General features: G+C 51.9%; 2 protein-coding genes and 1 non-coding gene across 9 annotated transcripts; all 3 read right to left on the bottom strand.

Annotated features, from left to right (window-relative positions):
• Positions 1–166: 166 nt before the first annotated feature.
• Positions 167–14,946, bottom strand: zmiz2 (zinc finger, MIZ-type containing 2). 6 transcript variants are annotated; one of them, XR_009792304.1, is made up of 20 exons: positions 13,849–14,244; positions 12,103–12,185; positions 10,500–10,617; positions 9,748–9,959; positions 9,175–9,334; positions 8,319–8,552; positions 7,796–8,002; positions 7,376–7,459; positions 7,025–7,202; positions 6,574–6,715; positions 5,797–6,007; positions 5,229–5,334; positions 4,887–5,044; positions 4,453–4,520; positions 3,731–3,799; positions 3,405–3,655; positions 3,213–3,328; positions 2,615–2,746; positions 398–1,781; positions 167–239 (listed from the first exon to the last, which is right to left on the bottom strand). XR_009792304.1 is itself a non-coding variant. In XM_061801465.1 (19 exons), the coding sequence occupies exons 2-19, from the start codon at positions 12,150–12,152 to the stop codon at positions 1,674–1,676; spliced, it is 2,604 nt and encodes an 867-aa protein (XP_061657449.1). In that variant the 5' UTR covers positions 12,153–12,185; positions 14,594–14,946; the 3' UTR covers positions 306–1,673. The 6 variants fall into 6 exon arrangements, 5 of the variants coding, with proteins under 5 accessions (XP_061657449.1, XP_061657451.1, XP_061657450.1 ...); XM_061801465.1 differs by lacking the exons at positions 167–239; positions 13,849–14,244 and adding an exon at positions 14,594–14,946 and having other exon boundaries at positions 306–1,781; XM_061801467.1 differs by lacking the exons at positions 167–239; positions 13,849–14,244 and adding an exon at positions 14,452–14,575 and having other exon boundaries at positions 306–1,781.
• Positions 14,947–17,150: 2,204 nt separating this feature from the next.
• Positions 17,151–23,153, bottom strand: LOC133490645 (calcium/calmodulin-dependent protein kinase type II subunit beta). Of its 2 annotated transcripts, XM_061800962.1 has the most exons (7): positions 22,394–23,153; positions 22,045–22,250; positions 21,078–21,553; positions 19,810–19,858; positions 18,624–18,699; positions 18,263–18,357; positions 17,151–18,171 (listed from the first exon to the last, which is right to left on the bottom strand). In XM_061800962.1, exons 3-7 carry the CDS (start codon positions 21,159–21,161, stop codon positions 17,936–17,938), a joined length of 540 nt encoding a protein of 179 aa, XP_061656946.1. In that variant the 5' UTR covers positions 21,162–21,553; positions 22,045–22,250; positions 22,394–23,153; the 3' UTR covers positions 17,151–17,935. The 2 variants fall into 2 exon arrangements, with proteins under 2 accessions (XP_061656946.1, XP_061656945.1); XM_061800961.1 differs by lacking the exons at positions 21,078–21,553; positions 22,045–22,250; positions 22,394–23,153 and having other exon boundaries at positions 17,155–18,171; positions 19,810–21,063.
• trnat-agu (transfer RNA threonine (anticodon AGU)) lies at positions 22,893–22,966 on the bottom strand. The gene has a single exon. It is a non-coding gene; the product is annotated as a tRNA-Thr (tRNA).
• Positions 23,154–23,251: the final 98 nt, after the last annotated feature.

Genomic DNA, 23,251 nt, shown 5'->3' with positions numbered 1-23,251 from the left:
CACCCGGGCGCGAAGGTAATGTTAAAAATTCAAATCAAGTATCTTATAAAAGGAGCACTTAACCGATACAAAGGAAAGTTCTGTTGTTGTTGTTGTTTTTTTTAAGAACACCACAAATGTTAGGCAACATCGGATTCACCTCATTTTGGTATTTCTGCTTTTTCCCCTCCCAAGGTCACGTCCAATGTTGCAGAAAATTCCCACTTGATCATTTTCGTCCGTGTGAAATTATTCGCCATCTGGTCGACAAAATAAATAAGGCCTTTGTTCAAATAATAAAAGTGGTTTTAATCCTCATTTCATTTCCGAGCTCCAGCAAATGAACAAAGCAACCGCAGGTACAATCAATGGTAACTATGATTACAAAATAAATAGAAAAAACAATGGAAATTCAAACCTGTGTGTGCGGGTGTGTCTGTGTCTGTGTGTTAGAAAATGTGCAATAGATGAGGTCTTAAGAACGTGTTTTCTGGGAAACTTGCAGTTCAGTGGTCACCCCCCAACCTCGAAAATGAAAGTCAACATTTTAGTTGGGTTTTTTTGGACCTCGAGTGTCTGTTGGGGGGTGGGGTGGGTGGACACGGATGAAAAACAAACTGGAAGACGACGGCGACAAAGAAAGGCGGGGCGATGAAAAGACGGAAATATTCACATCGACGCCACGGGGCGGAATGCCGCAATGCGGGCGTTGTCACAGTAGTTCAACAAGTTTGCTTGAATCCACAAAAGCCGTTCGAAAGCTCCGTTTCCAGCTTAAGGTCCGTGTACTGGGACGTTAACAGCTAGTAGGACGTGGGCCCCGGTGCTCCCGTCACCCTTCTGAGGATAAGCAGCTTGCAAAACTTGACAACTACGTGTTACTAGTCGGGCAGAACTGTGCACTAGCTGACATCTGCGCCCAAGATGTAAACCGCAAGCATCTTCCGGCACTAGTAGCATTTAGTCGACTTTTGCCTCACTCGTCACATACTTTTCATCCTCGCTCATTTAAGTCGTCCCACCAGTAAGTAGTATTAGTACAAGGACCTAAAGGACGGCATAGGAAAAACTTTCCACATTTCAGGCCACTGTTAGAACAACAATGGCGCACTAGCAACTTCTTTTCCCCACGACTGACTCTGCACTAGTGAGGCAAAACTCCAAGTGGCCATTTTCTGTGCTGCTACTAGTGCACGACATGTTAGTTAAGGCCTGCCAATGTTAATACTGCAGCGCAGCAGTTTACAATTAAGTCTTAAATACAGAATACTAGTAGGTCAATAGCGGCACTGGGAGTTTTAAAAAAAAAAAAAAGGTGGGGGGGAAATGAATCGACATAAGTGGAACAAATGATTCAAAAGTGTTAAAACAACATTTATTCATTTGATGATTTTACAGGAAAATGATGTTTGGCCCATTTTAATCACGTCTTACCCAAACTCAAGCGTATATTTGTCGTTCTACTAGTGCGCTGAATTGGCCTACTAGTGCGGACAAATGACACAAATTTGGACAGGTGTTAACGCCTCCTCGTCATTCGTCAGCGAGCACCGACTGCGGTCGTCCCCGGTTACACAAAAATGATTTGAGTGACGGGTCGGGGTGGGGTTGGGGGGGGGGGCAAAAGGAGTACGAGGAGCAGGAAAAAGAAGACGGAGGAGGAGGAGGAGGGGGGCGGCGACGGCGAAAAGCGCTCAGTTGTTCTCAAAGAGCGCCAGAAGGTCGTCGCTGCTGTTGCTGGGCAGATCGGGCGGACCCAAGTAGGACAGCAGCTCGTCCGGGTTGGTCAGCTCGGGCAGGAGCTGCTCCACAAAAACAAACAAACAAACAAACAAACGTCATCAGGCAAGCTGCCCATGCGCCAAATTCTTTTTAACAAGTACCTGTAGGACAATTCGGTCGATTTTGTCGCCAGCCAAAAATTGCAGTCGGAACTCGTGACAGAAGGTGGACTTGAAAATTCCCTTTTCAAAAATACTCATCCCCCATTTTTTTGTTTACTTAACACAATAAACATTGTTTGGAGAAAAATACAAGGTATTGGTTTTTATTCACGATCCCTCAAGGTTAAAAGTCACATTTGTGTAATATTTTCTCCGATGCACCTCAAATTTGAAGTCATTAATAAAACGAGAAAAATGGAATAACGCTAGCCTCCGTCGACGGGACAAACGCCGGCAAGGTGCCGTTGACCGCCGCTCACACACACACACACACACACAAAAATCATATTCATTGGAGGCTTTGAAGTGAATGAGTTGCATTGTCAAAAGCGACATTGTTGAATTGAAATGGATTTTAACCAAGGACTGCATCAAATAATCGACACGCACGGGAATATTGTGGCCTTTGGGGAAAGCAAAATATGAAATTTTATTCCCGTTAACAGTCCCAGCCAGCCCCAGTTTTCATTTCTAAATTGGTGTTTGTGGCCCACCCGGGGCAGCTCTTATCTCATCTTTTCGTTTCATTTTGCTTTTGCGCGTTTGACTGTTTGGCGTCGTCATCGCGTCAAATTTCGGCCCGCAACACCAAATCAACCGAGCGACTCCGTCAACAATTTGCATTCGTGTCCGGAAGGGCTGAGCTGAAATGCAAACGTCCTTGCTGGGAATCAAAAGAAAATTGGGCTCACATCTAGCGAGTGGTCCGCCGCCTCCCCTGCGGCGAAGGAGCCCTCGGCGTGCGCCCGCGGATTGTGGGAAGCGCCGCCGCTCCTCTCGTCGGCGTGCTGCGGGAGCAAGGCATTGTGGGGCGGGTGCGGCGCCTGCGCGACAAACGCAAAGGAGGCTGAAGGAGGGAAGCGCGAAAGACAGACGGACGGCAGCTGCGGGCGACAACCCGCCGGTCGCCGAGGGCCTCTCCACGTCAATTTCGCCGATTGAGTCCTCGAAAAACAAACAAAGAAAATAAACGCGGCCAATTTGGGTGATGCAGCAGAAAAATCCACACTCGCTGCATGAAAATGACTTGAAGTCGTTCCATCGGTTGCGCCGCAGAGACCTTTTTCCATCTCCCGACCTCGCTCGTTCGTTCCGTTTGGACCGAGGCAAATCCGTGAAAATGTGCTTTTACCTACGTCGCCCCTTTCTTGTCACACACACGATCGCTTTTCAAGTCCGCCTGCTCCGGGTCGCCACGTGACCACGCCCTCGTCGCACCGGCGGGAAAAACGGCGCGGTTGCGTAACGTCGGGCGCCGCGAGCGAGTTCAACGCCGGCGGCACGTCTCACCTGCTCGGCCTGGTAGGGCAGCGGGGGGCCGGACGAGGGGTACTCCCCCAGGGTGGGCGTGCCGGGAGTGTTGGGGAACTCGGGGAAAGACGATTGGCCGGCGAAGCCTCGACTCCCTGGGGAGAAACCGAAAAATATTCACAAATATCGTTTTTTGGAAAAGTGCTCTTTACTTTGTCCCCGCTCTCTCACCGGGCCTGTTGTAGTCGGGGCTGCCTCTGCCCCCGCCCGCCGCCGCGGCGGCGCCGGCGTACGGCGAGGAGGCGGGTCCCAGCGCGGCGATCATCTCCATGACGTTGGGCAGCACCATGTGACTGGGGCTGACGGTGCGACAGCGTTTCAGCGCCGGCCCGTCGGGCTCCTCCTTCACGTGCAGGTCGGGCTTGACGGGCACCGGCCGCCAGCCGCAGAGCGGGTCGATGGTGATCTCCTCGTAGTCGGAACTGGCGGACGGAGGCGGACGGGCGATGAGCGCGCCCTCGGGAAAGCGGCGGTTCTGGAGAGGGACGTGGACTTACTTCTGGATGTAGACCAGGATCCCCAACATGTACTGGTCCACTTCCAGTCCCTCCAGCAGCGCAGTCTTACTGGAACGACAATTTGTGACATCGTCACCATCACTTGGCATTTTTCCTTCCGCCTCAACCTAATTTCGGGCCACTGCTGACATTGTGGCGAAAAGTCTCCTTGTAATTCATATTTTGTAAACTTGCGGCCAGTCTGAAACATCCTCATTCACGCTTCGACAACTTGTCGCCGAGTGTTCACGTTCGCTGTGTTTTTTTTCCCCGTACATGTATGTGCATATCTCGTCGTCAACTTTTGTGCCAAACATACGTGCGTTCATCTGAGATGACACGCTGTGGCGACCCCGAAAGGGACAAGCCGAAAGGAACACGCGCACGTGAGCTCCCTCATTGCGGAAGAAGGGGAACTACGAGACCGGAGCATTTGCCATTCGGCGGCCGCCGCGTAGCCAGAGTTCCCCGGTTAGGATCACAAGGAGACTTTTCAGCACGGGGGAGCGCTCGGACCCTTGCGCTACGTTGGGGGGTAAATTCAACTGCAATAACACTATCACACCACAGCGACATGGTGGCGCTGTTTCATATCACACTTTGAAGTTGCAATGGACAAAACGTCCACTGAGAAGACCGGAAAACGGCACATTAAAGCAGGTCAGCCTACCCTGCTGGGTTCCCCTTTTCCAGAAACAAGATTCGATTTTTGGGGCACCTACTTGCAGACGGGACATCTCCACGTTCCCCTCTCACAGTTGAGCTGCAGGTACGACTCCAGGTCGAAACACTACAAGGAGAAGTGGAGTGTGTTTTTAATCTTCATTCGCTCCCGACATGAAAAATGATGTGCAGTGACGAGCGCGTCTGGAATTGGGATATTTTTCCTCTTTCTCGAACGGATGGGGCAAGTGGCGATTTGTGGTGTTTGCGCTTCGGCCACCTGGGGGCGGTATAACAGCCATTGGTTTGCGGCTCCTCAGTCAAAGGCCAGAATTTTAGCCGCCATTTTGGTCCAATTAACCATGGCGGGCGGGCCTCCACATATTTTGTCGAAGACGACAAACCACCCACGACCGACGCCTCCACGGCGCGTCGCGTGACACATCAACGACGGCTCTCCGACAGAGCCGTGCGGAGCGCCGTCGGTCCCGACCTGTATGTGGCGGCAGTCGTGCCCTCGCGCCGGCAGCTGAATGCGTCGGAAGGTGATGGGGCACTTGAGCGAGACTTTGATGGCCGTTTGCTCCACGCCGTCCTCGCCGTTCAGCCCGGGCGTGCCGGGGATGGTGCCGCTGCTGAAGTTTCTCTTGACTGAAACGAGCAGACGGTCGGTCCGTTATTAGCGCTCGGGGAGCGCGCGGCTGCAGCCGGTGACGTTTCCGTTGAAAACACAAAGTTCGGCCCGTTACTGTGGCACCGCAGTCCCGAGCGTTTAAACACCCGAAATGGAGTGTGAAAGAGGTGGAGGGGGCGGGGGGGCGGGGGGCGCTCTCACTCTTGGTGATGCAGTGCTCTGCCGGCAGCAGCCTCTTCTTCATCAGCCCCTGCAGCACCGACCTGACGGAGGGCCGGTGGACCAGCTGCAGCACGAACAGGTGCGACTGAGGAGACAAGCGCCGACGTCAAGGCGCGCAACCGATACCGGAAGGCCCCCGCATCGTACGCATTTCATCCACAACAATAACTCAAAGTGCTTTACGTGATAAAAGAGCTTCCTAAACACAAACGCTTTCAAATGCTCAATTCTAAGCACGGAGGACAAATTGGATAACAGCCACGTTTGCGTTCAACGCCGACGTCTCGAAACTGGAAAAAAAATAAATGTCAGTTCCCTATTTGGGCTACAGCTACTCGACGTTTTAGTATCTTAATAAACATTCAATATATATATATATATATATATATATATTTTTTCCCCCCCCCCCCCCCAAATTCTTGACTATTCCGCTCCATTTACCGCAGTTGGAGGTTTTTACCGTGACATCTTTCAGTTCCCGTACGGAGACACTTTACACACAGGTCCTAATTCCAATTTGGTGACGAGACTACGGCGCCGGACTTACGCAGCAGCAGGCGGTGACGGTGATCTGGACCGTGTTGCGTCCGGGCTGGCACACTTGCTTGAGGTACAGGGCCTTGTGGGAGGTCTTGTTGTCGCCGCGCTCGATGGACAAGGGCGTGGCGTTGACGCTCACCTGCACCGAAGCGGGCCAGTTGGTGTTCATCTGCCGGTCCTCGTGGTGGTAGCACTTGAACTGCAGCTCCAGATCTGGCCTGCGGGGGGCGCCCACACAGCGCGACACTCAGACAGGAAGTCAAGTCGAAGGTCGGAATGGGACGCGAGCGCTTGACTCTCGGTTGCCAAAAGTACGCGGAAACCTCCAAAAATACCGAAGTAGTCGCCCGGTCGACACCGAGCCGCATTGGACGCTGCAGCTACCCAAAAGAGTCGGACCAGAATTTGAGAGAATTTGTATCACAATGTGAATGATATTGTAATGGCGACGAATGGTTGCGCATCATCAATGGAGAGCGTTGCGACTGGAAATGAATCACATCCTGAGCATATCATAATTGGAAGGAATCACATCGTATCGTGTTGCGATTGGAGCAAATCTCATCAGCGTTGCAAAACGTCACAAGTCAACCGGATTGTGGCGCGTCTCAATTAGAAGGAACGCTGCCATCAATCGTTTTTCAACGTAATTAGCGTGTAATTCATATTGACCTCAATCAGCGTGGAGCATATCGGGCCACGCGGTCGCACCCAGTTGCGATGAAGTCAAGCCTTTCGCGTCGCGACGCCGGGACAATTTGCGCAGCCGGTTTCGTATTCTCACCTCATCATGAGCGTCTTGTAGACGGAGTCTCGAAGCTGGAAGGCGTGGTTGCTGACGGCCAAGTTGTGCTCCAGTCTGAAAGGCTCCAACACGACGCCGTCCCGCACCGGGAAGGTCAGGCGGAGGTCGTCGCTCGGGTTACCTCGAGGAGGAAGAAACGTCACGTTTTCGTTCAAAGCGCTTCCTCTCCAATCGTCTCGTTTTGCGTTCGTCAAAGATATTTTTGGGGGGGACAACAACTCATCAATTCGGGGATTGAAGACTCTCTCCAACTTCCGCTAACAACCCAGGCTAAAATTCCCTTCTCCGTGTACTATTTTGACAGGACTTGAGCGCCATCTTGTGGTCTCTTGGAGTGTTTGAGTTGTGGCGTTCTTTAGCGGAGGATTTCGAAGCGTGCTGCTATGGTGTGCGCGTGACAATTCGCACGGAGACAAACGTAGTGACTCACCCGTGGCGGGCGGCGGGCCACCCATGTTGCTTTTGACGTCAGGGGGCAAGTAGGGGGGCTTGGTGTCCTGGCCCGGGGACAGGTAAGGTGGCACAGAGCTGCCGGGAGTCATGGGGGGCGTGGGATTGCCGCCCATGGGGGAGCTGGGGTACCCGGGCATCCCTCCGCCTCGACCCGGCTGAGAGAGACGGACACTTTCAAATCATCTTCACATACGGCTCAACTTGAGGGACATTTTCCACTTATTTTCTTGCAATCAGTTCAAAAAAATCATTTGCTCCTGCAAGATAATGCGTAATCAAAAGTGACTTTTCCCAAATGCGGTTCGGGTTAGCGAGGTTAGCGACTCACCCCGCTGGCGGCCGCCTGAGTGAAGGCGTTGTACCCTCCCGGGCCTGCAGGGGGCAGGCTCGTCTGCCCGTTAAACACTTCAGACTGAAGTTGAAAATAATGAGAAAAAAAATAAATTATTACAGCACAATCACGATGACGTTTGGTTTTGAGGCTGTCCATTCACGGCAATCATATTTAGTATTCATTATTCATTCTAGTAACTTATTATTCATTTCATGAGCGTGATAAAAACAACAAATAAGAATAAAATCATAAAGTCAAAGAACAAGTAAAGTCACAGACATAGAAAATAGTTAAACAATCTTTATGCTGAATAATGAGGTTTCAAAGCCATGCAAAGAAAAAGTAATAGCTTAAGTAAAAAAAAAAAAAAAGTCATCGTCATCTTCGCCATGGCGACGGCTTGCGAGCGTTTACCTTGTAGTACTGGGGGGGGTTGGGTTGGCCGCCACCGGGGGGGAACGGCGACGGGTTGCCGTGGGCGCCGGAGGCGTACTGGCCCATGGGGGGCATGCGGCCGGACGGGTACGAGGGCGAGGGGGCGCACCGTTGCTGCGGTCCGGGGGGGTACTGCAGAGGCTGCTGGGGGTACGGCGCCATGGACGACATCCCGCCGCCGCCGAACTGCCCGTCACAAGTCAAAACCAAGCAGCGTATGAGGACTGGATGAGAATTTCAAATAAACCGTGAGGTATTAAAATTAGGCCGTCTGGGGCGGGGGGGGGGGGGGGGGGTTGTGTCGTCTCCCGCTTTGGGGTAAAATGACGTGTGTAAAGTCCCCCCCCCCCACCTACAGGCCTCCATCACAGTAGATTGACGAGAACCCACTCGTGGAAAGCCCCCAATCGGCCAAGGAAAACGAGAACGAAAGAGAACGGCACCTTCAGAGGTGAATGCGGATAAGTAAGTAAGTGAGGGTGGGGTTACGTGGGGTCTTCACCTCAGAGTGGAAGGTGCGTTTGAGTCCCTGCGTCGCACCGGGATACCCGCCACTTCCTCCTCCTCCTCCGTGCATCTTCTGGGTGGCGCCGGGGTGCGGGGGGTACAAGCCCCCGCCAGAAGGCGGCGCCGGTCCGGGCCTGTTTGAGACCATGCCGCCCTGGTGCATGGCCGGGGGTCCGCGAGGGCCCCCGTGGGACATGAACTGGGGGCTGTACGAGGGGGCTCCGCCCATCTATAAGGACACAGGAAACGGTCAAGTAGGACAGCAAGAGGCCACGCTGCCCTCTGGTGGCGATTTCATCAGCCTGCGAAGAGGAAGGTTTCAAACCGGGTGGGTTGGGGGGGGGGGTCAGATTAAAAACAAGGGGCAGGGTTGCAAATGATGAGGCTGAGGCTTTCAAGCCAGGACTTTGGGGTTTGGGTCCGGATTTAGTGCAAGGAAGGGATCCAAGCAAATTGCTATGGCTTAAAGTTTCCAATGAGTGTTCAAAAGTTGTCTTTTGGAGCATTTTGAGAATTACGCTTTAAAGCAATGGGCTCGGGTTTTAAGCCTGTGAGAGGATTTCAAATGTGCAAATGTTGAGCGTTCAGATGAAGGTTTCAAGTGAGGGTTGGTTGCTTTCCAGACCGAATAAAGGTTACGGTTCAAAACAAGCCTGGATTAGGCCTGTCAACAAAAGCTCAAGTTTCCAATGCCGCTTTCAAGCAATTTGTTCGGGTTTGGAAGAAGGCCTAATTCGGCCCAAACCTCATTTTGACTTTGTCTCGGAGCCTGGGTTAGGATTTCAATCAAACGTTTCAAGTCTGGGGCCTCCTTTTGGGCTTTTCGAACCGGGTGTCTGGCGTTGCGGTACCTGAGCGTAGCCGATGTCCTGGTTCTGCTTCTCCTGGATGGCGGCCACGGTGGCGGTGGCCGTGGCCGTGGCGGTGGCGGCGGCCACGGCGGCGGCCGCCGCCGCCGTGGTGAAGTCCGAGGACTGGCGCACGCCCATGCCGCCGCTGTTACCGGGGTAACTGCCAAGAGGGGGAGGAGTCTGCTAGTATTCGGCTTCCGACGTGAACTTTTCATGTCAGCATTTCCTGTAACTTTGGATTCCGGATCGGGCCTCGTTCTTAAACGTCGTGCATGTTGCGTTGGATACGCTCATACTTTTGCAGACAAATTTAGAATCTCCTGACGCAAATAATGAAGGATCTGCTTTCAAAGATCTACAACGCTCGATTCAGGTGTGGCCAATATGTTGTTCGCACGCCACGTAAAGGCGCCTTCCAGCACGCTGGCCTCAAAGTTCACTTCAACTCAATGCGATCCTGTCAATTTCGTTTCCGACGTTAGCGCTAAAGATTCAGCCGAGGGAGCCCAACGTTAGCTTCTCAAGTCAGCATCCACGATGACCGCCGTGATTAGAGCCGGTGGGAATCGGTACCTGCCGCCGTAGGCCGCCGCGGGGTTGAACCCCGCGTTGGGGCGCCCGTACACCAGCGGCTGGCCGTAGCCCTTGGGCATGGCTTCGCCGTACGCCTGCTGGCTCATGAACTGCGGGCCCATGGCGCCGGTCATACCGGGCCCGCCGCCTCCCCCGGGCATCATGTGACCGCCCGTGCTGTCTCCGGGACCCATAGGTGGCGCTCTGATCACCTGTGCGGGAAACGATGGATTTGGTTTCAAAAAAAAAAACAATACTTGAAATTTGTCATTCAAAATCGGTCCTGCACAAATTATTATTATTATAATTATAGTCACGGTTTGGGGGAAAAAAAATCTTGATTTTGATTGCACTATTTCTCAACAAACAATACGTCACACATTTCAGTGCAAAATCAATCTTTAACCCTCTCTGGACCAAATAAAATTTTGCAGGGAGAAAAATATGATACTTTCAGTAAATGATGCTCTGGACTTAAAATGTTCCATTATATTAAACCCCAGGCCGGAAAGGGTTCGACATTAATAACTGAAATTTTAGAAAGTGACACTTTCGCAAAGTGTAGCTACAAAGTCCAACACACTTAAAGCTGCTTCTGACATTTGGCTTCCACTGGCACTTTCCTCCTCCTCTTCCTCCTTCCTCCATATTTTGCCCACCTTGGGTCAGTTTACAGTCAAAACGTTGACAGCATTTCCCCCCCCTCCCCCCCCTCTGCTATTTGAAGACGCGGGCGACGTGTGTCACGTTACCTGGCTGTGCGTGGGATTGGTCACGCCCCACACTGTGGTTACTACCGAGAGAGATCCCGCGTGCTGATTGGCTACTGGTTGCCAGGAGACTGGCTCATGGAGAAAGGCGTCGTCACCGCTGTGGATAAAAAAAAAAAAAAAAAAAAAAAGAGGGTGGGGGGGGGGGCGTTAGCGCTCCTTCACACCGCCGCCGCCTATTCTCCCCTCTAGAAGCGCAACAGGACGGTTATGGATTAAGCGATTAATAATCACCAGCCGGCGACGACCCGTTTGTACCGAGGCTGACGGGAGATTAAGGTCAAACGGTTCCTGCTTGCAAACGTCGACAGGAAACAAGCACATCACTGTCACGTTTTAATTCTCTCAATTAGCATCCGTTGACTTCTTTAGCTGCCGAGTGCTAAGCTAGCAACTGGTTTCTTGCTCAAGTATTTTCTGCTGCTGCAGAAAACAGTGAACGAGGCAAAGGAAGTCGGGCAGATTCTTCCTCCTGACGGCTGACACACACACACACACACACACACACACACACACTCACACCCTCCTACTGAGAACATCCTGCCCCCAGTGGCTGGGAGTACAAGAAGACACAAAGACGAGCTACAGATTGGACCTCAAAAGGCTTCTTTTCACCGCTTGCTGACCGGCGACCAGTTCAGGGTGCGCTCCGCCCTTCGCCCAGAGTCAGCTGGGATCGGCCGCGGCGCCGCCGCGAGCGACCGCGCTGACGTCACCGCGGCTCTCCCGGGCGCAGTTTGCCTCGATACTCGACACGCGCTGCTTTGAAAGTCAAAGGTGTCGCTATTGGCTCGCGAACGCGCCAGAGGGTGGAGCCTCCTGTGCGTTTTCGGTCGCCATTTTCACTTTCCTTTCCGGAACAAGGAAGAAAGCAACAACAATGGCCACCGTGGAACAGATCCTGCTCAAACAGGTGGACCGAGATGACCACATGATACGTTTAATTATGATCCAAAATGGATCAAGAAGGCGACGGTGCTATGCGCAAACGGTGAGTACCTTATTACAGCATGTGATTCAAACGGACCAATCGCGAGAGATGATCTCTGCGTGGGCCAATGCGTCGGCCGCCTCAAGCCCAAAAGTGGAAAGAGTCGTTTTAAAATGTTATTTTCTGTTTAGGGCATTTAAGACTACGATAGGATTCTTAGCATTGTTTAGCATTCGGTTGGCTTTTTAGGTGCTAAACGCTAAGCTACGTCCACCGGATCATCACTTCTTGACACCCATCTTGAAACAAACGTGACAAAAGACAAGTTAGCGCTTCCGTCCTCGTCATGGGACAAGAAAGACTAACTATTTTCCTGGAGACGCTCTGCCCCCTGCTGGCTTGGAGCATTCAAATTGATCAGCTACAAACGAGTGTTTCAATCAACTTTGACTTCTTCTGAATCATCGTTTGCTAGCAGGAACCTGCAGAAAACTACGCAAGAGTTTGTACAAAACATGTGCGGATGCTTAAGGAGACAGCGAACGCATTTGCGGGTTCAGTAACATCTCAACAACAACAACAACAACAACATTGCGGATGGAAAAGAAAGTGTACAATGTGTCCAAATGAGGATTTGGGTCCTTGTGAGTTTACCTTTGAGGAGTGGGATGCGGGGCTCGTTTCATGGAGTTGAGGGGTTTCATCGGAGGAACATGGGGGTGACCGGGGGAGCCCCCCTGAAATGAAAGTGGAAGCAAATCAGGAGCCTCTCATTTGTCCTGACACAGTCACCATAAACGGGGGCCTGCGACGGCGCGACGCCCTCGCGTACGCAGCCTCGCGGGCGGGGGGGTGGCTGGAGCTAAATTTAGCTTGTTGATTTCAAAAAGAATTGACGAGAAGCGGGACGAGGAGGCAGGCACTCCTACAAGAAGCGTGTTCCACGATCAACGCTCATTTACCGAAAACGGCACGTTTCTTCCTGTAAATTTTCGGAGAGATGCGCAGCCCGGAAAAGAAGCTCCCTGATCGAAACCTGGCGGCGCAGGAGTCGCAAATCATCCAAATTCCAGTCAGCAAGTTGTGGCGGCGGCGGCGGCGGCGGCGTGGCACGTCCGATGTCAAGCGGAACACGGCAGCTGCACGACATCCGCATCTTTTCTTACGTAGACTTCGCACATCACCTGACTGAAATAGCTTGCGCGCCTGGCTACAGTGAAGTGAAGTGAAATATGTGGTCGAAAAACAGAGTTGGACGGAATAACACGTTACTCTAAAAAGGATCGTACGTAAAGCAGACGTATGCCAAATTCCGTAGTTAGAAGGTCCAGAGCTCGGCACGGAGAAGACGGAACACAGACTCAAGCGTTAGTCCGTGTGCGCTTTGCACCTGTTGCTGCTCTGTTAATTACTGTGACATCCATGCTGAGCTCTGCTTGCCCATCTATGGCATTTTGCACCAAAAAGGTTCATTGAACTTGCACATTTCGGTGAACATTGTCGTGAAATATGTCTTTTGTTTTTAGGAAAACAATTCGGAGACAAACACGCTTGGCTTCCTATTTGGAAAACAGCGAGTCTGCTTTTCATTATTATCAAAATGATGCTATTTTTCATGTTCTTAAAATGATTTTATATGATAGTAGATATGTCATAACTACATCAGTTTAGAATTGATTAGCATGCAGATTTTCTTTTTTTTTTTTACTATCCTGGCGGCTCGGTGGGGCAGCTGTAAAGCGTCGGCGTCACATTTCTGAGGACCGGGGTTCAAATCCCGTCCCCGCCTGTGTGGAGTTTGCATGTTCTCCCCGTGCCTGCGTGGCTTTTCTCTGGGTGGGCACTCCACTTTCCTCCCACATCCCCAAAACATGCAACATTCAATGGGGCCCCTCTTGCGGGTGCGACTTTTGTCAGTCTCCACGTGCCCTGCGATTGGCTGGCAACCACTTGAGGGCGTGCCCGGCCTCCTGCCCGACGACAGCGACCCTTGTGAGGATAAGCGGCTCAGAAAATGGATGATTGGATGCACTTCTATTCTTAAACTGCACACGTTGGTACTGCATGTTTGGTCAATACTTGTTCCAGAATGCGAGACAACAAAAGCTTAGCATTTGCGATTAGCATCGGAGTGCCAGCAGGTTATATGTACATTTTTGGATGGAGTGGGGGAGTCCCAGCGGAGCTCCAAAGCAAAAATTCTGCATCGACCTATTTTTGAAGTTATTCGATTTCTTTTCTCCTAGCGCTACGTGATCGTGTCACCGCAAGAGAGAAAATGCACTCGTTAAAAGATACTTTTTAAAGCTTTGTGCCCGACAGCAGGTTTTGTATCGAAGGGGTAAAAGGATATTTTATACAAACACGTTTTTTTCCCCCCATCGTGGTTGGTTCGCTGACCTGAACTCTCGTCGAATCAGAAGGCACCGCTCGGCCAGAACTTCCTGCCAGCACATATCCGGTTTTGACGCCGGGATTGGGGTTAGGATTTGAAATAAGGGTTGTGCCTTTAACAAGGCACAACGTTGACAAATGAGCAAAACGTCTCCCAACCAGCAGGTGGCGCTCGGAAAACATAAGCTTGGCTGAACATGATCATCAATACAATCAATAAGACCAACTATTGTCAGTGGACGTGGAGACGATCACACAAAAGTCCGGTCGATGAAAAAACAAAGAGAGAAAAATGAATTCGACACGAGCGAGGCGCTACAGGTGCCGCATGGCCAAGCACACAACAAAGAATTCCCGCAAACAAGCCACCTATCAGTATGGGCCAGGCGCGTGCACGCGCGCCTGGTGGATCTGTCACACAAAGGACGCGTGTGCACGCGCTCGCTTCGGATCCGATTTTACCTGTGCCTGCGCGTGCGCGTGGCGGCCGCGGTCACCGTCTCCGCGCACAACGTGCCCACGCGCGCGCGCGTCTTCGCTTCGGCGACACGACGGAACAAAGCAGCGGCGCCCCCCGCGCGCGCGCGACGTTCCGTTCCACCGACCTACCTGCCCGCACGGTGTGCGCGTGCTCGGTTCGGGAGCTCTACGCGCAAGTGAGCGTGCGCGCGAGCAGGGTGCGCGCGTGCGCGGACGGGGGAGCCCAAAAGGCCGCGCGGCGGTCGCGTCGTGACATTCCCACGGCGCTTACCTGTCCGTACGCGCGCGCGTCAACGTCCCGAGGTCCAGACGAGCTAGCTTAGCGTAGCGTAGCGTAGCGTAGCTTAGCAGGCTAGCTAGCGCCAGTGCCGTGTCGCAGTCGGCTAACGCTGGCCGTCAAGTCTCTCGTTTCGGGGCTCATTTTGTCCACGAGGAGGAGCCCGGCGGCGCGGTCTCCGACTTGTTGGAAACGCGGCCGATGTTCCACTTCCGCCCGGCGTCACGTTTAATTACGCTAACTCGGCGAGCCAATTAGCTGCCCCCGTCGAGGACGCGGAGCTCACTTTGTGAAAAGGGAACCATTGCACAATGACAAGCGAGAACACGCTGGTGACGTCGGCGCCCCGCCCGCCCGGCCGCCCGCCCTCCTCCACCACCACCAAGAGCGTGGCGTCACCGGGAAACGTTCAGGTGCCGGCCGCGCGTCGTTCCCCTCCGCCATCTTGGGAAGGGACCGCCTCTCCGGAGAAGCAAATCAAAAAAAGATGCAATTATTCACATGGAGTATTTTTTGTGTGCGTGTCGGTTTCTCTCTTTACGAGTGTATGTCTCGCCACCATTTGCGTTTTAAAGCAGAAGCGTGTGCAGTCGTGTATCGTAGTACTTCCACGTGTGTGTGTTGTCGCGGTGCGGTGATTGTGTCCCACGAGTGTGTTTCCATTGTAGTCCAAGTGTATTTTATGTATTCCTATTCCAAGCGTCTCGGCTCCTGTTATAGTCCCACAAGTGTGTGTGTGTGTGTGTGTGTGTGTCCAATGTCGCAACCCATTGGTGTTTTTCAGAGCTTGGTTGCCGTGGAAACAGGTGCAGAGATTTCCTATTTCTTCATTTTCCTCTCCACGCGATCATATCGCCCCCCCCCCTTACGACCTGCCGCATAGTGGCGACCTACTGCAGTCATTACACAATGTCACTTACAACCCAGCGTCGGGGGGGGGGGGGGGGGGGGCACAGGGAGAGTTAGGGGGAGGGGTGTCGTCTTGTTCGCCTGAACCTCCAGCAACGAAATGAAGGAGGAAGGTGGAACACTTGGGGATGACTTTTCCATATTGTTCACATCTAAGCACACGCACAAACGCGCGCACGCACAACATCTGCGCACAGGCCTGAAGCAGCGGGTTGCCACGGCAACCAGCTGCACACGCCCGCTTCCTGGTCTTTTGTGTGCGCGCGCCTGCATTCCACCAGGGAGGGAGCAACATTTTGGCAAGCGCCGGAACATTCCAGGGAAATGGCTGCCGCCGCCGCTGCTCATGACCTAGAATAACACGCAACATGACTGACAACGGGGGAGGGGAGCAAAGGAGCCTCGGAATGGGAGACGCGAAGGTTGCGAGGGGGCCAGGCAAGGGAGGAAGGAAGCAAGACTGGCAAAGAGGCGACGAGGGTTTGTCTGCTACGTGGATGCAAAAAAAAAGATGACCTCCGATGACCTCGCCACATGTCCTTTGACCCGAAGTTAAGCAGTTCTTTGGACTCCTGAACGGAATGCACACAAGTACTGTACTATGCGCCTTTTACTCATCGTAATGTGTTTTAATGTTGGGGTTTTTTTTTTTTTTTTTTTTGGGAGTAGTTTTAGGCTAGAAATCAGATTGTCCTGCCCCAAACGTAACAGCATTCCATCAAAATCCCACCATATGTGAAATGATGTGCAGTATGAACAAGGAAAACGCTTCTGCGATGCAACGCAAAGTTTGCAAAACGTCAAGCGAAAGATCAAATATTCCCCAGTGAAATGAAGTGAATCCCACAATTCTCGCGAGCTACAAAAGATGCAAAGAAAGAAACGTAATGAGGTCAAAACAAGTGTTGGTGTGTGCCTTTAAGGGGCGCGGCCAACCAAGTGTCACCAGGACCTGGACTCAGTTCACCAGTTTGCAGCATGTTCCGTGTTTTCATTTCCTCCCGTTCCTTGCCCACATGCCATCGCAATTGTGCAATTACACGTGGGCTGGGGAGCAGTCCAGGTGGCACCCCTCGTCTCAGCCAAAGCCGAAAAGCAATACGTGAGTGAGCGGCGGTTGCTGGTTGTGGCCTGTTGAAGGCCTCACAGTGGTCGCTGACTTTTCGGCTTGCGGGTCTGGTTTGTTTCCCTTGACGGCTCGCGGACTGGATGAGCCTCAACCTGCTGTTTGGTGCCCTCTTGTGGGGAATACGCACACTACATCGCCTCCATTTGGAACCGGCCTTTGAGGTCCGATGTTGCGTCCACGCTGACTCGGGGCAAATGATGGCGTGACGTGCCAAATGACTCGCACCACCCAACGTGAAATCTTTCAAGAAGAATTCCCTCGAACCTCCCTCGGGTGACACGGGACTGCCCCCTGAAAACAGGCTCACCAATTTTGGTCTTTTGATGGAACCGAGTCTCCGTTTGGGTGAAATGATCCGGAAAAAAAAACAAACAAAAAAAAAAAACATTTGAGGTTCAAATGTATCGTTAAATACAAACAACACCAGCAATGTGGTTCTTTTCCACATTTCCTCAGTATGGGGCTTGTTGTTCAGGTTTTTTTTTTTTCTGGTTCTTTATGCACACAAACGGAGACAAAGTCCAGCAAGCAGCAAAAACACCGTTTGGTCCAAAAACCACTTCATGCACCTGGAACTCTCCTCTCGCACACGCTCGCCAAGTGCTGTCGTCATGACGACGTCACGCAACGTGCGGAGAGAGCGATGGCGTCGCACAGCAGCCGTGCGGGAGCGAGCGGCGGACAAGCCGGTCCCAGGAAGTACGAAAAGTTGTGCATATCCTGTACATTGGACGGGACTAACCCAACCGGACTAGTGCGGGCCAGTGGGCCGACTCGGACCTACGATGTCACTTTTAATCACGCAACTGTAAACGTTTACTCTGCACGTGTTCAGAACTCCAGAAGGAACTAAAGAAATGCCGACATACAAGTGAAGGTTTTAGCCCCGAGAGAAGGTTCTAGGCCTGGAGGAAGGTACTGGTCCCGAGAGAAGGTTCCAAGAAAATAATACCGTCTGAAGTGTACGTTTCAATACAGTACGTCTGTCCGATGGGTAAAGGAACAAGCGGGCCACCAAGAGGCGGAAACATCAACGAGGCCCAAGGGGGGGCACCGCAGGCCAGCGGCGTTGGCGAAGTGGGACGAGGGCAGCCCCTAAAAGAAGAAGTCGAGGGGCGGTCCGCGCTGAGGAGAACAAACGTGCAAAGGACACATTGTCAGGTTGCAACAGCAGGTGGCGCTGCGTGAAGTCCGAACCCACAACAAGCCACGCCCTCTTTTTAATTGAACCCAAAAGAGTTTGGTGTTGTTTTCCAAACAAGCCGCCGAACAGTCACGCAAACCGAGCCGATAGAGCCTCACGAGCGCGGCGGCGCGGCGTGCGCTCCGGAGCAGTGGAAGTGGACGTTGTGCCAGCGTCCGTCGCGACGGCGCCACACCCTGGTCTCCTCCGACTGGCTGGAGCGAGGGCGACCGGCGGCGTCCACGAACTGCGTCAGGCGGACGTAGGCCACGCAGGCGGCGTCCTCGCCCAGCAGGTGGACGCGCGGGTTGAGGATGGTGGCGTGGACCGGCTTGACGTTCTTCGACAGCGCTGCAAACACCAAAAGTCGCGTTCCGATCTTTGTTTGCGACCCTTGTTCGAGTCCCGAGTGACAAGGTTCAAAATGGCCTTTGCGTCTTACGGTTGTCAAAGTAGAAGCGCTGGAAGTCCATCCCCTCCACCAGGTTGCCGAGGCCCTCGGGCTCGAACGACGTCAGGCCGGGGTCGCAGAGCTTCCTGCAAACACGCAAAAATCATCTACGGAGCGAGTCAATGAGCAAAGGTGACGCAATCTGACAGAAGGTCAAAGGGCGGCGGCGGCGGCGACCATTCAAAAAAAGGACGCGAGGAAGCAGCAACAACAACAACAACTCCCGTTGCCATCTGTTGGTGTCTTTCGACGCGTTTCCAATTTCCACGGAACTTCGAAGGCAGCACAAAGATGGCCGGCCTGTTTTTACGCTCGTCCGTCACGTTCACGCTTGGTTGCCGACGGAACTCACGCGTAGCCCTCAAAGTCGCCGTTGTTGACGGCTTGGATCAGCTGCTCGGTGATCTTGACCATCTCCTGCTTGCGAGCTGCAAAAACGCGAGGAAGGACCGCAAAAACCCAAATCAAAGTCTGCCATCATCTGTCCTGCTTACTTTGATACAGTCGCCCCCCCCCCCCCACATTCCAACGTTAAAAGCCCTTCTGAAAGTATTTCTGTTGGAAAACATCACTGCAAAGACAAAAAGAGGCGCCGTGTGCTTGCTTCACTTTCACTTGACGTTTTCTATGTAACTCACAGATGAACAAGACTGAATATCTAAACAGCAAAACATATTTTGTAATGCAAATCCCCCAGAGGAACGTTAACACGTTGCAAAATGCTGTTGAAGTTATTGCACTAACAAACCTTAGATGACGACTTCATTTTCCCGCGTGTACAAACAGGTCCTGCAACAGTACGCACAGGTGCTACGTTGCCCTGAAAAATGGCTCTGGTCTGCCCCCTGCAGCATTGGGGGGGGGGGGGGGGCAACTCCAAACCATTCCAAATGCAAAAACTTGTGATTTTGCAGCGAGGCCTTGATTGACAAAGCAGCTTTAACGACAACAAGCGTTCACAACGTGCTTAAAACAGAAGAACACGAATGGAACTCAAGACTAAACAGTGGACTGAAAGACTAAAGACATACAGTAGCTACTCCTCATTTTCTTCCGACGATATGCCTGCGGGTATTGTCATCTGTCTACATTCGACCTTTTCCTCCAACTTTTATGTTCAAATATCCGTTGCAAACGCCACGACCACCGTTGTCTTTATATCATTAAGCTAGCCAACTGTTGTCGGTCAAAGTTATGTGGCCGTCCACAGTAAATAAACGAGACGTCATTGGTTTGATGTTTAGTTTGACAGGAGACTTCAACCTTGAAGAGATTTGTAAACAACTGTTGTCGGTATGCGTGCGCCCTGCGACCGACTGCCGACTAGTTCAAGGTGTAGTTCGGCGGGATAGGCGACCCTTGTGAGGCTAAGCGGCTTGGAAAATGGAAATGGAAAAAAAAAATTGTTACTGTCGCTAAAACTGCTGCTTCCTGGGAATTTCCTGAGGTCACAGTTTTCTAAAAAGACAAATAATTCATTTGTGTTTGTAAAATGTGTCACGGTGTCTTTGATGTGGCGTTAGCATAGCATCCCTCACCTTTCACGTCGTCGTCCTCGATTGCTGCGTTGCTGCTGTCCGATGATTCCTGCAAACATGCACACACACGCAACAAAGTTTCCCCAAAACACAACACAGTAAGCGAGTGAGGCCACAAAATCCCAACAAAAGTCATTCGCCGACACAAAAAGTGGCGACCGATGCGGTAGGCACCTCGATCCTGTCTAGCAGATTATGGATGACGCTAGTCTGAGGCGCCTGGAGGTGACGACGACGACCGCCAGGATTGGGAGAAATCAGTTTGAGGCAAAAAGATCCAATTGGATGAGAACACCGCTTGAAAATGAGCGCAATTTGTCACCGATCACATTAAAAAGGGTGACGTGAACGTTCAGAACCCCAAAAGAGTCAACACCAGTTTTTGTCCCCAAACTGAAGCTCCTCAGCACACGTGACCGAGTGACTGTGTTTGCGTTGTTGTTGTTGTTCTAGCTAAGAAAGTGGTCAAAAACAGAAAATCAAGTGAAAACCGTGTCATGTGAACGCCAGGCCGCTAGTTGCACACGTGCGCTCATGACGTAACATTAGATTAATCATCTGGACGCAAATAATCTGAGATTAGCACTGCTCTCCGAAGGGGGGGGGGGCACCAGATTTGGGCGCGATGGGGGGATGAAGATGAAGAAGAAAAATTAAAAGATGGAGCCAAACAACTCCCCAGAAATTAGGGAACGCTCAAAATAAAAATAAAACAATGTCGTGTCGTCCGCGAGCTACACGTGACCAAAGTCAGAAAAGACTTTCAATGACTTCCTGTCTCTGCTACGCTAACGAGCGCCACCTGATTGTTGTTTTCTTGACAGATGGCGTCTTCTGGGGTACAACGTACGCGTAATATTCCATTTATTAGCGTCTATTTTCGTCTTTGGCGACATCTTGTGTTTACAAACAAACATTTCAGGTTGCTGTCCCTCGCCGGCCGCTTTGCTCAACGTGCAATGAACTTTTAGCAGGTCGGAACTTTTCACTTCCAACGTTTTCTGGAACTCGATGAATTTTGTTAGCGAGAGTTGCACGGGAAACCATTTTCCCGCACTGGACGACGACTGGTCGGAACTTGATCCTACTCGAATTTGTGACTTTTACTTGCCGTGGAACTTGAACTTGATGCAAAAAAAAAAAAAAAAAAAAACCACACATTTCACATGAAAATAAGGGGTGAGCACAAATCCTTGCTAACGCCACGCTGGAATGGTTTGACCCGAGGGGTGTGCATCACACACACACGGAAGTGGGCGTCGTCCTACCTTGACGTCGGCCTTCTTGTTGAGGAGGCTCCTGGCCGCCGCGGAGAGGCAAAAGGACACGCCCTCGGCGGGCAGCGTGCACATGGCGCACTCGATTCGCGCTCAATTCCCGCCCGATTCGCTCGGCTTTCGCACGTAAGCGCCGCCGACGCCGAGTGGCCGCCGCTCGCCGTCGGCGGCGCTCTTAAGCCGCTAAAGTCGGCCCGCCTTTTTGCGAAAAAATAGAAAAAAAAAAAAAAGCATCCCCCCCGCCCCCGAGCTCGCACGCACGCACACACGGCAAAGTGAAAGATGATGACATCATCATCACGTGACGGGTCAGAGCAGAGATCGGCGGAAGTCGTTTGCCGGATAATCCCCGACAGCGCCGGCGGTGCACTTTGCACTCCGGATTAGGATGCAGCGGTCGCACTCGTCGTTGTTGTCATCGTCGTCGTCATCATCGTCACCACCACCACCACCACCACCTGGACTAGCTAACGAGAAGAAAAACATTTTTTTAAAGGGTTTGATGACCCCCAAAAAAGTGAAATTGGCACTTTGTTCCCAAATAGCGTGCATTTGTTGGAAAAAGAGTGAATCAAGCAGAGTGACTTTGGTTCTTAAAATGTTTGTTGGAGAAAATTGGGCTGGGCGAAGAAAGAACGGCGCATCTGTTTGCAGAGCCGGAAGACAAAAAGCAAAGTTTGCTTGAAAGAGATTTGATTCAAGCCATTTTGTTTCCAGGAAGGGAAAGCCAAAGAGCGCTTTTGCTTTTTTCAATCTCGCTAAGCGCTTAGCGCTCACCGCTAATCCCCAAAAGGCCTCAAACACACCCGAGTGCGTGACCCCCCCCACCCCCTCCCCGAGGCCCAAACCCGCCTCGTGCAACTTCTACTTGGAAACACCACCGCCCACTACTGCTACTCATACCACCGTAAGTACTTGTCAGTAGTACTTGTAGTCTACTACCGGTGATGACGTTTACCTTGGCGAAGGTGGAGAAACGGAAAGAAAGGACAAGCCAAACATCAGACGAGGAAGCGGACGAAGGTGGCCGCGTGGCGCCACCGCCGCTCCCGCAGCCTCCAGACCCCCCGGCGCCATCATCTGGTGGCCGCACGAGGGGGAGGGTGTCAGACACTTGCCAAGCCTCTAGGGGGCAGTGACAGAAGCTGAAGAACCTTCAGGAAACTGAAAGTGATTGAAGCAAGTGTCATTTTTATTCATTGGCCTTATTCAAAATATCCTCAGTTTAGTTCTTTCTCAATGATAAATAATTGCACGGTTGAATTTACGTCAGAGAATAAATGGTTCGTGAAAAATACGCTATTTACCTAAAAGCGGTAAACCATTTTTTGCATGACTACAATTTTTGCATGCATTTAGTGTCGTCTGCCTCTGCGTGCGCTACGGATTAGCTGCCAACCAGTTGGTGTGACGGTTTAAAATGCCTTCTGTCTCCCTCTGGTGGAACTTTGAAGAAGTACGACAAGACGCCTGCTTTTCCCTCCCTGCAGCCACCTTTCTCATCAAATCCAAATCTTCGCTACAATAACTGCAAAGTACCACAGATAAACGTGAATTGCAAAACAGAATGATCCTAAATCACTATGGCATCCTACGTATTGTATTAGCTCGATTAAATTATGTCCATAAACAAGAATGTGGGCGTGACGGTCTCTCAGCCGAGAAGTTCCCGGAGACCAGCGAGACGGTCATCTCGGCGTCCGCAGGGCGGCGACGTCGCGCATCGTGGACGCTGCCGTGCTGCGTGACTGCAGACACGCACGAGTCGGCGCTCACTTTGTAATTATAACCCAAAAAAAAAAAAAAAGGCACTGCCGGGAGTCGAACCCAGGATCTCCTGTTTACTAGACAGGCGCTTCAACCAACTAAGCCACAGTGCCACTCGGCATCGGGTCCAACGTCCACAAATGCGACAGGTGGGGTCGAGCCCCATAACGCCGGAGGGTCCGAAATGTTTTGCTCTTCTTCTCTGGAGGACATTTGTGGGCCCCCAACTACGTGGAACTCGGTTTGTCCTTTTTTAACGTGAGGATGAACTTGACTGGCCCGGATGTTTTCTTCATTTCTCCATCCCAGTTCGGGAGACATTTATCACAGTTGTCGAACGGAACCTTCTAGATGCCAGGACCAAATCGAGACAGAAGTCCACTTGCTGGTTTTGACCT

Source organism: Syngnathoides biaculeatus, chromosome 17 (genome assembly GCF_019802595.1).
Source record: "Syngnathoides biaculeatus isolate LvHL_M chromosome 17, ASM1980259v1, whole genome shotgun sequence".
NCBI classification, from domain to species: Eukaryota; Metazoa; Chordata; class Actinopteri; order Syngnathiformes; family Syngnathidae; genus Syngnathoides; species Syngnathoides biaculeatus.
The sequence above is the reverse complement of the archived record's forward strand: the minus strand, read 5'-3'. Positions and strand labels throughout refer to the sequence as shown.

Coding starts and splice junctions, on each gene's coding strand:
- LOC133490645 (XM_061800961.1), bottom strand. CDS start 19,945: ATGACTTTTGTTGGGATTTTGTGGCCTCACTCGCTTACTGTGTTGTGT. Junction 18,700..19,809: donor CGAGGACGACGACGTGAAAG/GTGAGGGATGCT, acceptor GCGTTTTTGCAG/CTCGCAAGCAGGAGATGGTC. Junction 18,358..18,623: donor GGCGACTTTGAGGGCTACGC/GTGAGTTCCGTC, acceptor GCGTGTTTGCAG/GAAGCTCTGCGACCCCGGCC.
- zmiz2 (XM_061801462.1), bottom strand. CDS start 14,025: ATGTTTTCCGAGCGCCACCTGCTGGTTGGGAGACGTTTTGCTCATTTG. Junction 10,618..12,102: donor CCGCATCCCACTCCTCAAAG/GTAAACTCACAA, acceptor TTTTATCCACAG/CGGTGACGACGCCTTTCTCC. Junction 1,782..2,614: donor CGGCGGACCACTCGCTAGAT/GTGAGCCCAATT, acceptor TTTGTGGAGCAG/CTCCTGCCCGAGCTGACCAA.